This window comes from Octopus bimaculoides, chromosome 19 (assembly GCF_046866305.1).
Source record: "Octopus bimaculoides isolate indiv1 chromosome 19, ASM4686630v1, whole genome shotgun sequence".
Lineage (NCBI taxonomy): Eukaryota > Metazoa > Mollusca > Cephalopoda > Octopoda > Octopodidae > Octopus > Octopus bimaculoides.
In genome coordinates, this window is record NC_142946.1 from 54,494,640 (window position 1) to 54,508,252 (window position 13,613).

The window sequence follows — 13,613 nt, forward strand, 5'->3', positions numbered from 1 at the left end:
ACATTAGGTTTGTTTTGTCATAAGTTATTTGATCTGCAGCACTGTATATCAGCAATCAGAACAGTCCTTTGTCATCTCTTCAGTGTGCATGCATTTTAATAAATATCTCTGTGATGATGCTATCTACCTACATTCAGCTTGTAAGTCTGCTAAATGACCTATATTAATATCATCAACTCACAGACTGATACACACACACATATCCCATGCTGATTTCAGTGTGTATAGTCAGCCACCTGTAATTCTCTGAACTAAATAACAAATGTTTCTTATATATATATAATGTGTGTGTGTGTGTGTGTCAAAGTAAGCAACAGGATAATACCGGACTGATCTGGTGCTTCAACTTAAGTACCTAATTCAACCGAATCATTCATATATATAATGTACACGTGTATGTGTATAAGCACACACCTACCATTGCTGCCGCTGTTGCCATTATACCATACTTTTGTGTTTATTTTTCCATGCTGGCATGGGTTGGACAGGTCATTATGGTCTGCTTCATCTTACATGCTCACATACAGAGCACTGCATAAAACCCACTACCTTTGATGTTATGTCTGTCTTAAGTGCATCTTTTCATGACCCTCCCCTCCCACCACCAGAGAGGTTGTCCCATGCAAAAAGAAATCAAGAGTCTCTCTGTACTCTGCATCAATTCTTATTTGTATGGGTAGCTTGCAATGTGGTTTGCAGAGTACATGCCTTTGCCTTGCCTACAATAGTATGGTTCATAATGTGGTAAGCAGAACCTCTCTGGCTAAGTTCATCTATCAGACATTTATACACCTTCATTAGAGTTTTAGATTGCTCCAGCTCCTGTTATCATTTGGTAAAGGGATAGATATAATTATAATTTTGTTAAACAAGGTGCAGTTTTATTATAAATGCTTTCATTGTTATCTGTAATGTACATGTGCGTATACTTGTGCTAGCTTTAGGCATGCTGAGACACGACTATTCTTATATATATATATATATATATTACGGAGATGTACTTGCATAGCAAGTGACCTGATCTGAGATTGTGTGCTGGAATGAAAACAATTGCAGCGTGGAAGAAGCCATATAAAATAACACACAAAAGCCGTCAGATTCACTTCAAGTGAATCTGACGGCTTTTGTGTGTTATTTTAAATGGCTTATAAACACCTTCTTCCACGCTGCAATTGTTTATATATATAGTTGGGGATGGTCATATTTTGCCAATTAAACACATGCACTATACATTTGGTCTTCATTTCAGCTTTATTATATCAGTTTCTTTGTCAAAGTTCTTTCATCACACCTCTTTAGCAACTGTCTATTCCATGTCTCCTCCTGTTTTGCTTATTCCATTTTTTTTTGTGGATATATATATATATATATATACACACACACACATTTTTACACCTTGTCTCATAGTTGTAATAGTTTTTGGCAGTTAACTTTATTAATGCCTCCTGCCTGCCCTGAGTATGTATAGCATGTGCCTAATTCAGACATTTACACACACAGCCATTTTAGACAAACTATAATTCCAGCTTGTGTTTTCATCCTTCTAATCACCCCACTTTTTTTTTTTTTTTTACTTTAAACCTTGTTTAAAAACATCCTAAAATGGTAATACATTGATTCCAGACATGTGGACAAAGGGGGAAAAAGTGAGAAAGAGAAGTGTGGTTTCTGTTTGGTCACATTTACTACCTGGTACTGTTGTGGTTTAACAGTCCATGCTGGAGCAGACTTGTTAAATATCTAGGTTTAAAGGGTTGTATGTACCATGGTGTCTATGTCTGGTTTGACAATCACAGTTAATTAGGTAGATTATTAATTAAAGAATTAGGGATTCAAATCTTGTAATCTGTGCTGCAGTGTCTGTGGCCCCGTTCAGCTGGTTGTAAATAGGTTGGCAGAGAGTGGGTGCGGGTGCTCCTCACTATCACCAGCATATACATAGTGCACACACACACACACACATATATATATATACTACACATTAACATACACAACACACATCTACTGATACACAGTGGGAGCACTAAAAATTGACGAGTACTTCTCTTTAGTTTGCTTCTCTGGTTTGGGCAGGGAGGTGGTAGGGGTGCAGTCTTCAGTGATTTGTCTATTATAAACTCACTACCACTATTACTCCCACCACTGAAAACTCCCCAGCCTTGTGTCATATGCCACATATGGAGCAATGTGTTAATTGTGCATATTGCCCCTGTTCACATGTAAAGCTTTGCTGGTGACCCAAATGGAGTTAGACAGTAACTCTACCCCAGGGAAAGTACATGTTGGTGTTTAAGTTTTATAGTTTAAGCTGCGGAATACAAGTGAATAAAGGGCAACTGACAGAGAAATGTTTACAAAGCTGGGCTACATACTTCCTAATGACAGTTCAAATCTTGTTAGGGTCGACTTTATCTTTTGCTCCTTGCAAACAAGATCAGGGGTTGAAGATATGTGACATAAAACACTTATTTTATATATAAAATCATCCACCATGAGAGAGGTACCTTATGTCAAGTTTTATCTTTGTGTCATTAACAAAGATCTCACTATATAGGCAATGTTAGGCCCTTGGGGGGGGGGGGGGGGGGGGTTAACTGAGTCATTACACCATCATCATCATATCCATTTCAGTCTTCACTCGGTGACTTGCTTCTCCTCATCCCCACGCCTTCCTATATATTATGGTTGATTTTTGTAGTTTTTTTTTTTTCTTATAAAAAAAAAAAGGGGAAAAATTGTTTTAAAAATGACTGGCAAATTTTTCTTTTTTTTTGTGTGTGTAACTCCTTGAAATAAAACCCTTCCATCCTAAATCTCCGACCTCTTCCCCCCCCCCTCCCCCTTCCCCAACTCATGTTTGTTCTTTAATAACTTCATTGAGATGCAGGTTACTTAAACAGTCGAGGACATCTTCAGAGTCGATCTGAAACTCGTATCAGGACTGTTTCATCTATTTGTAATATTATTATTATTATTATTATTATAATAAAAATTAGGATTATCAATTTATCTACCATACAAGGAAATCCAAATGTATTTGAACATGGAAATATTACATCTTCCAAGGGTTTATGATTAAAAAGAGAAAAGAAGAAAAAAAATCAGCATTAATTGTTAATAAATCTGTGTAGAAAAAAAACAATTTGTTTGGCTTGGTTTGGTTTGATAGGTTTGCAACACCACACATCTTTGTCTTGTTTGTGAGGCCTAACAACCTCAGATCTATAGTCCATTTGTTCATTTTTCCCCATTCTAGCATGGATTTGGATGGAGTATTATTTGAAGCAAGATTTTACATCTGGATTCTCTTCTAGAGGCCAACATTTATCTGTTTTTCAAAGGTCATCAAAAGCACAGAAAGATTGATCATCATAATGCTAGCAAAGAATCTCGACATTAACACCACTCAACTGTTGACAACGTGGAACATCAATATCCATGTCTATTTGCATAAGCACACATACATATGTATATATATATATAAAGGGGCGCTGAAAAGTTCTTGGCTTTAAGGGTGTCATGAAAGGCCTGGTTGGAGGCCCAACCTCCTAAGTTCTTTTACAGGGCTTAGAAAAACTGAAGAACCACTGCAATAAGTGTGAATCTGAGAGGGGAATGTGTAGAATGAAATCATAATAGGGTTAAGTTCCAGATATGGTGTAAAATAAGTAAAAACCACAACCTATTTGTGTTCTTAGGGTTACCTAGGTAGCCTGATTAGCAGTGAAGGTGGGTATTCTTAAATGATACTAACCAGAGTATGAACAGGGTGGAAAAAATTGAAGCAGGTATTACTACTAGCATCAAAGGAATTCTTTTTCTGAGAGAAGGGCGATATGTCATATTTGAGAAGACCCCTGAAGCCAAGTGAAATAGTCGTGGCCAAAGCCAGTGTCGCCTAACTGGCATCCATGTCAATGACATGTAAAAAGTTCCCTACAAACGTTGGGCAATATGCCGTACTTGAAAATACCTGTCAAGCCAAGCACCCTTTGAATGTTGGGCCTCACAGGGGCAGTGACAGGTGACCAAGACCTTTGGTGATATACCATACTTGAGAAGATCTGTCAAGCCAAGAGAGATAATAGTCGTGGCCTATGCCAGTGTTACATAACTGGCACCCATGCCGGTGGAACATAAAAAGCACCCACTACACTCTTGGAGTGGTTGGCGTTAGAAAGGGCATCCAGTCATAGAAACCATGCCAAATCAGATTGGAACCTAGCGCACCTCCCCAGCATACTAGTTTAAACTGTCAAACCCATACCAGCATGGAAAACAGATATTAAATGATAATGATTCTTGTGTGAAGTGTTGTATTGATGGGCAGCAAAACAGGCATTGAATGAGGAGGCTTGAAGGTATGCATGTTTAGCTGAATATTATTGTGCATAAACAAAGAAATATGAGCATTGGCCATGACTACGATTTCACTTGGCTTCAGGGGGGTCTTCTCAAGCATGACATATCGCCCTTCACTCAGAAAAAGAATTCCTTTGATGCTAGTAGTAATACCTGTCAATTTTGAAATATGACAAAATTGGGTCTAAGAGAAATCAGATGTAATGTGTAAAAAAGGAAAAGATTGCCCTGGTATGGACATGTAATGTGTATGGAGGATGACAAAAGATTGAAAACAAAGATAGCAAGCAATCAAAGTGAAAGGAATCTGCAGAAGGGAAAGAGGTGGCGAAACGGATCTCAGGAGACTTAAACACAAAGGAGATGACAAGGAAGTGGCAAGATGCTGCACTGAAGAAAACCCATCCAACAATAGGAAGATAAAATGTAAAATGAGCTTTCACAGATGTTAAAACTGATAAACTGGTGCTTTTGAACAGAAATACTTGTCCTTTTGATCTACAGTCAAATGTAGAAATACATCGTCATTAGAAACAAAAGTTTAAGAAAAATAAACAAATAAGACAAACAGGAGACAAGAATACAGTTTCGTCTGCAGTCAAAAGATACTGTTTTATTAAGCAGTCTGCTTTAAACTGTGGGGTGTTTTCTGGAAATCCACAGAATTACAGACAACTCGGCTTCATATTTATCAGTGTAGTATCACTTCATCAGTTTCTACCCGAGATCCACTTTGAAGAATCTTTGTGGTAGAGACATCACAACGCCAGTGTAGATGCCATAGCAGAAAACAGAATGTGTGTGGGCAAGGAATAGAGTTTGATGATGATAATAATAATAAAGTGTTTTTAATTAGGCATAAAGCCTTCTACTGATAGAGGAAGGAGAGGAAGAATTTTGGAATAGCTGTACCTTGAAGTCCCTATAAGTCGTGGCAATGAAAAAGGGTTGGGGTGGGGTGGGGGTTGTCCCCGTATTCCTATTTCGTAAAACAGAAATTACGATTCTGTAAAAAAAAAAAAAATAATTCCTCTCAAAATTTTCAATTTTTTTTCCTTTTTTCGTAAATTACAAATTCCACCCCTCCCACACACATTTCTGTACTCTTCTCATTCCCTGCCGAGATATGGGACTTCGAGGGTCAGCTGTTCCAAAACTCCATCGAAAGGGAGTTACGGTCTGGATCCTGAAGTATTCGATTTACAATCAATATACTACCGAAATTCGACACCCACCACAAAATCCAAAAACTTTTTCGACAATAAAAACATACAATATTTTCTTCAAATCTTTTGAAATTACTAAGTTTTTTTGTTTTTACTTCAACCAAGGAATAATTAGAGTCATTAATGACCATTTTGGTTTTTGTGGGTGGGGTGGCACGTTTCCTAAATGCTACTTTTGTCAGCAAAAATACTAGTATGAAGAACCTTTAAAAATTTTTACTAACTGAAAAATTATTATAGCTTCTTACTGTCACACACGTGCGTGCATATATATATATATATATATATATATATATATATATATATATCCACACACACAAAAGCATGATTTTTCGTGGTGAGTGGCAAATTAGAACAATGAACAAGTTAAAACTGCCAAAAACAACTGTAATTTCTGTTAAAAACAAATATAAAGGTGGGGAGAAGTAGAGAACATTTTTGTTTCCAGGACCATTCAGCAGAAATTTCAGAAATACAAACAGAATCCAACTCTAGACAACTAAATTCAAAAAAGTCAACAAGAATACACACATGAATCATTTATAAAATATATAGATTTGACGAACAATTCTTGTGGACTGTCAAGGTCAGATAAAGATTCACATTAAATCTCTGTCTAGACGTGACTGGGTGGTTTGTTAAAGAGGAAACATTTAGACTGCATGTAGTTGTCTAAATTTGGAGACTATCCAAAATAAATTCAAATTAAAATAGAGAAATTCAGAATAGACAGACATCCTGTTAGCGACTAAGGCAATTGGAAGAGGGGAGAGGAAAGAAATTACCAAGAGATCCAACTTTGGAATAAAGGTCTCCGTGGTATTAAAAAAAAAAAAAAAAAGGAAAGTTTTCAAAATCGCAGTCTCTGATGTATTCTAGTCTTATTTAACCGGTTTCATATTCCATAATCCATCATTTAGATAATGTAAATTCTCAAGACCAATACCTTTATTTTTCTGAAGAATCTCTTCGGTAGACATTTTCGTGAGTCCAATAGCCAGGGCATTTTGTTTACCCTCAGCCATAACCACCACAATTGCGCTGTTACCAACTTTGGTCATCTTCGCACCCGGCGATGTTAATCCAGGACACATGATGTTGGCACCGCTCAACACAAAACGAATAGCTCCCTTGTCCACCTGCATAGGGGGTAGAATAAATGGGTATTTGTGGATGAGTTTCAGTGTCGGAATATAGGGTCCTTCACGTTGTTTGAAGAAGAGGATTTCTCCGTTTTGTGCTGCCAACAATTCAATATGTTCGTGACACTTCACAACTTTGAGAGCATCTTTTTTCGGAAGTATTTGATTGAGCACAGATTCAATGTAAGGATATTGTTCCTGAACACTCTGCCTAATAGTCCTTTGTACTGAAGACTTGGCATTGTTCACGCTAGACACCATTTCCTTGTCGGAGAACTTTTTAAACATCTTTTTTGTTTTTCAATAACCTAAGCTGTTAACTTCAAGTCGGCACGCTTGATGGTCCACTTCCGGAAGCGGATGTCGGTTTCGTACCGTACATAGTCCGCAACAAATACCCAACAACAACGTATATGTGTGTGTGTGTGTGTGCAGTATCATATATAGTACCTCACACATACAGTCTCGCAGCAACCGGCATTTATCGTAGAATTTCAAAAGTTCTCCCCGATATTTTTAAAATATCGCCAATATTTTAAAATGTCTTCAATTATTTTGTTTTTACACAAACCTGAAACTTGAGGTTTATCAAGTGGAAGGAAGTTGCTTAGCAACGTGATGTTGATTGGTTTCAACTGACATTTAATTCGTGATCTCAAACACACTTTTAGTGAAAGTCTGGCCTAAAAATGCACAAATTGGTCTTTCGGAGTCTAATTTCTTCCCTAGGTTGAATACATATGAATGAGAGTCCTTGTATTTATCTGAAAACACTTTTTGCGATGAGCAAACAAGACAGCCTCTATGTGATCACTCAAACTGTTAAAAATAGCAGCAGAATCTCTCATATCACACCCTCCTATCTTAAAATTGGAATAACATATTAGATATTGTAGTCCTATGTGTGTACGTACGACAATCTTTGACTTCAAGTACACTTAGCCCCATATCAAAGGTTTTTTTGTTTTGTTTTTTTACTACAGTGACTAGTTTTGGCAATTTTTATTGTCTTGTTTCAAATGCTCATTCAGATTAAGTTGTATGTGTTAAATTGATTTTTATTAATTTATTTTTAATTTGACAATTTCTTCGTCAAATACAAAAAACAAATAGTAGCATGCAATTCTAGAAAAGTAGTGAATTTGGTAATGAGTTGGATATTTGAGCTAGTGAATGATTCACTAAGTGGCAACCTCCCCTTTTTTTTATTAATGAGATGACAAAATAGATTTTGTATCTATATAATTCATCTTAATTCACCATGATGTTTAACAAGTTAAAAAAATTGGAAACTATTTTAATTTTATTTTTTAACCTTTTAGCTTTCAGATTACTCTGTCAAATGGAATGCTTATTTATTCACATTGATTTGAATTAGTTAGGCATTTATCTCATAGCTTTGAGATTTCAACAATGTGATTGTTTATTTTTGGAATGATATTATAGGGTAAGTGTGGGGACTGGATCTGACCAGTTTGAAGATCAAACAAGTAGATTATTTTGGTCGGATATGGCCAGTTTAAATGCTAAAATGTTAAAAAAAATTGTCAGCCCTGCTCATATAAGAGTTTATATAGTTTATAGTTTAGGGTGGTGTCTAATCTTTATAGTTTAGGGTGGTGTCTAATCATAAATTCTTCATTGGTAACTCACAATATCTGTTAGTTTGCCATAATGGATGACCGGGGTAGTAGTATTGTTATAAAACTGTTGGATGACACTGACTATTTTCAGTGGATAGAAGGAACAAAACTCTCATCAATCAAGAAATTCTGAAAAGGGGGCCGGATTGATTACATCTAAGGAGATCCCCAAATGGCATTGCAAGACAAATGTTAGACTAGCAACCTGAAGGAAAGAGGACCTGGAAAGGATGTGGAGAGGATAAGGTGAAAGCAATCTCTTACTTGTTTCAGTCATTAGACTGCAGCCAGACTGGGGCACTGCCTTGGAATAGTTTAGTTGAATGAATCGACCCCAATACTTATTCTTTCAGTCTCTTTTGTCAAACTGCTGAGTTACAGGGATGTAAATACACCAACACCAGTTGTCAGGCAGTGGTGGTGGGAAACACAGACACAAAGACACCCCCACATAGATGTGTGTGTATATATATATGTCCAACCCATGCCAGCATGGAAGGTGATGTTAAAGTCAAAATAAACCTTCCCTACAAGAAAAGAATAGACATTTCATCAGACATGACCAGTCAAAAATGTAAAGCTCGAATTCTTTTGTATTGAAGGCTTAAATGAAAGCATCCAGTCAGCAAGTCACAAAATGCTTGGCTGCAGTAAAAACTGAGACAGGGAAAGCTGCTCGTGCAGAGATAATACCACATGCCTACTAAATAGATAATGTAACAGAGGTTGTTCTGTATAAAGTGGAGGTAGTGTTGCAGGGCATCAGATAAACATTTTCAATATAGCAAAATGGTGTAACAGAAAGCACTTTTAAAGTAAGACCAAACACTCACAAGTCATTTTTTTTTCAGATCCAAGAAAGAGATAGTGTCACAACATTAGTAAAGAACATAGTTGTTGAAGGAAAAATCTGTGTTATATAAAGTCAACTAGGGATTGTTGGGAAAATGCAGACCATATTTCGACAGTAGCAGGAGGTGCAGACTCTGTCTATTGGAGAAAAGAATTATCTAGTATTTGATTCAACCGGGGACCTTCCTGAACACAAAAGATGAAATTTTTTCAGCCTGACTACATTTTGACTAATTTAGGGAGGATGACTATTTACCTCTTTTCGAGTTTTTTCATTCTTGCTTCTATCCAACCTCACTGTAACTTTATATACCTTTCCACCTTCCCTTACATCCCTTTCCCCCCCTTTCTCTCTACCTCTGTCTCTACTTTAACTTCCCATCTCTCTCTTCTCATTCTCTCATTATTTTCCCACATTGCTCATTATTATAAAGAATATTTCCCCCCACCCACCCATCACATTTATACATAGATATACTCCTTTGTAAACTGGCTGCTTATCCCACACCAACACATCTTCCTCCTCATTTCTTTCTCACTTCTCTCTCTCTCTCTCACACACACACATTATCTACCTTCACTACTTGTCCTGCTTCATATACACACAAGTGACAGGGAAGACGTTGCTGTTAGCCCGCCCCCGACTCACAGTCTGTAGTTTTCATTTCACATGCGAATCGAAGGGGCATAACTCTGCAAGGACTAAACGTGGCATTGCAATATTAACTAAAGATTTTTTCGGAATTTTTTATTTTTTATGTTCCAGTTTTCACCGCAACAAAAGACACTGAAACTTGACGAGATATTTACTTTTGAACTTTCAGGGCAAAAGAATCCAATCTACACATTTCTGACTTGACGTGTCTGATATTTCATTATTGCTTCTTTGTAGGAGAGCTTACTTTTTTGAACGAAATAGTCCAATAACTTTTCAGTGTATATAAGAACTAATTTACTATGTATGTATGCATGCATGCATGTAGGTAGGTAGGTACATATACACACACACGCAGACATATATATGCATATATATCTATATATATATATATATATATTTATATATCATCATATATATATATATATATATATATATATATATATATGTATAAAGTTGCTTAGAGGATATGTTAACCTCATAAAGGGATGGCTACATCCAAAGACACACTGGTTCCTATACCTAGTAATTTTGGGGAAATGAAATTTCCTTAAACCAAAAGGTATATATTAAGTATATAATTCATGTTCAGTTAATTGAAGGAAAGAAAATAGAGAGTTGAAAGTTAATAATTATTTATTATTAAAAAATTTACTTCTTACAGCCGTTTCCATTAGTGCCCAATAGGTAAATTACAAATTCATGCTTTAAATTTGTATTTATATGTTATGAGCATAATTTCATCAGAGAAAATGATATACATTGATATTACACTTTGACTTATCTGTTCATGCAAGCGGATTAAATGTTTATGCTTGTAACATCATCATCATCATCATCATCGTTTAACGTCCGCTTTCCATGCTAGCATGGGTTGGACGATTTGACTGAGGACTGGTGAAACCGGATGGCAACACCAGGCTCCAGTCTAATTTGGCAGAGTTTCTACTGCTGGATGCCCTTCCTAACACCAACCACTCAGAGAGTGTGTAGTGGGTGCTTTTACGTGTCACCCGCACGAAAACGGCCACGCTCGAAATGGTGTCTTTTATGTGCCACCCACACAAGCCAGTCCAGGGGCACTGGCAACGATCTCGCTCGAAAATCCTACGGGAGCCAGTAAGGCGGTACTGGCAACGGCCACGCTCAAAATGGTGCATCTCATGTGCCACCCGCACAAGAACCAGTCCAGGGGCACTGGCAACGATCTTACTTGGCTTGCCGGGTCTTCTCACGCACAGCACATTTCCAAAGGTCTCGGTCAGTAGTCATCGCCTCGGTGAGGCCCAATGTACGAAGGTCTTGCCTCACCACCTCAGCCGAGGTCTTCCTGGGCCTACCTCTTCCACGGGTTCCCTCAACTGTTAGGGTGTGGCACTTTTTCACGCAGCTATCCTCATCCATTCTCACCACATGTCCATACCAGCGCAATCGTCTCTCTTGCACGCCACAACTGATGCTTCTAATGTTCAGCTTTTCTCTCAAGATACTTACACTCTGACGGGTATTCACATTGACATTACACATCCAACGGAGCATACTGGCTTCATTCCTTGCGAGCTTACGTATGTCCTCAGCAGTTACAGCCCATGTTTCACTGCCATGTAGCATGGCTGTTCGTACGCATGCGTCATACAGTCTGCCTTTTACTCTGAGTGAGAGTCCCTTTGTCGCCAGCAGGGGTAAGAGCTCTCTAAACTTTGCCCAGGCTATTCTTATTCTAACATATAAATGCAAATTTAAAGCATAAATTTGTGATTTACCTATGGAGCACTAATGGAAACTGTTGTAAGAAGTAAAGATTACCAATTTTTTTTAATAATAGATAATTATTAACTTTTAATTCTCCATTTTCTGTCTATCAATTAACTGAACATGAATTATATATATAATTTTAGAAAATTAATCTGGGAACTTTGAGAGAAAGTTCAAACAAACCTTATATATCAATCTCATGAATCTGGAAGGGCCTGAAAAGGTCCTGGGCATAGCTCTTTCTCCAGACAGCTGGACGTTACAAAAATTCCTATAACCTATGAAGACAGGAGAAATGATCATTCTAGAAATTTTTAATAAAACTTAACCAATAATAGGCACAGGCATAGCTGTATGATGAGAAGCTTATTCCCAACCATATGGTTCGGGACTCAGTTCCACTGTGTGATACCTTGGGACTTCAACTATAGCCTCAAGCTGATCAAAGCCTTGTGAGTGGATTTGGTAGGTGGAAACTGAAAGAAGCCCACTGTATATATGTGTGTGTGTGTGTGTGTCTATGGGTCTGTGTTTGTCCCCACAACACTGCTTGACAACTGGTGTTGGTGTGTTTACATCCCTCTAACATAGTCAGGATTTTTGAAAAACAAGGGGGAATTCATGGCGTGAACAAATTAAACACGCTACCCAGCAGTGGCTAAAATGTGAACCGATCAAGTTTGTGTATAAATTTTCTTTTTATATGTTTGTTTCCTTTAGCACAATATTTAAACAACAGCTAAAAGTTTTCTGAAGCAGCACCCCAACTACATACAAAAGTATGTATGATCATGGGATTGCACTTAAAAAGTTCCCCTCCAAGGCATAAGTCAAGGTAAGTTTATTTGTAGAAGACCAGCAGTCACCAGCGCATACCAGCCTCCCGTCTCCATGCCACCAGTGTTGTTCAAGAGAAAGGCAAAGGCTGATGCAGCTTGGCACCAGTGATGTCACAACTCATTTCTACAGCTGAGTAAAGTAGAGCAATGTGAAATAAAATGTCTTGCTGAAGAAGACAACACACAGCCCAGTCTGGGAATCAAACTCAGTACCTCATAATTGTGAGCCTGACACTAACCACTGAGCCAAGCGCCTTACCTGTTTTACATACATACATACAGGCATACATCCATAATCCATACATGCATATATATATATATATATATATATATATATATATATATATGGGTTTGACTGTGTAAATATATATATATATATATATATATATATATATGTATACATATATACATAGGCTTGGAAGAACGGTGGTAGCAGGGAATTGTACCAATCTGCCAGAAGGGAAGCTAGGCGACAGGTTTATTTAGCCAGAGGGGAAGCAGATAAGAAAAGATTTGCCAATGTTCTGCGCCGTGAGGACCAAAGACTCAAGGTATTTCGTGTTGCAAGACAGTGTAGGAGATAGAATAGTAATGTTGTAGGAGAGAAATGTGTTCGCATGGATGATGGTACGCTTGCACTAAATGAGGCTGCAAAGAAAGAGGTCTGGAGATGCCACTACGATAGATTGCTTAATAAAGAGAATGAATGGGAGAAAGAGAGCCTGCCGTATGTCGACCCAACAGAGGGACCAGCTATCCGAGTTGACAGTACCAGGGTAGATAAAGCAATTAAGAGTATGAAGACAGGGAAAGCCCCCGGCCCATCAGGAATCACTGCAGAGATGCTCAAAATATCTGGCAGTGTTGGCTACAGCCTAGTCACCCATATTACGAACCAGGTGATACACGAAGGAGTCATACCCAATGACTGGTGTAGCAGCACCATAGTAAACTGCTACAAAGGTAAAGGTGACGCTTTAGACACTAATAATTACAGAGGCATCAAGCTGTTAGATCAGGTTATGAAAGTTACGGAGAGGGTCATAGCCCAACTAATTAGGGAGCAAATCAATTTAGATGAGATGCAGTTTGGGTTCGTGCCAGGTAAAAGCACCACTGATGCCATATTTCTAGTGAGA

The 13,613-nt window shown here is 37.8% G+C and overlaps 1 protein-coding gene across 1 annotated transcript; it reads right to left on the bottom strand.

The window, feature by feature from the left end:
• Positions 1-4,264: 4,264 nt before the first annotated feature.
• On the bottom strand, positions 4,265-9,501 carry LOC106875401 (malignant T-cell-amplified sequence 1). Its single transcript, XM_089337782.1, has one exon. The coding sequence runs from the start codon at positions 7,016-7,018 to the stop codon at positions 6,470-6,472; it is 549 nt and encodes a 182-aa protein (XP_089193908.1). The 5' UTR covers positions 7,019-9,501; the 3' UTR covers positions 4,265-6,469.
• Between the last annotated feature and the right edge of the window lie 4,112 nt (positions 9,502-13,613).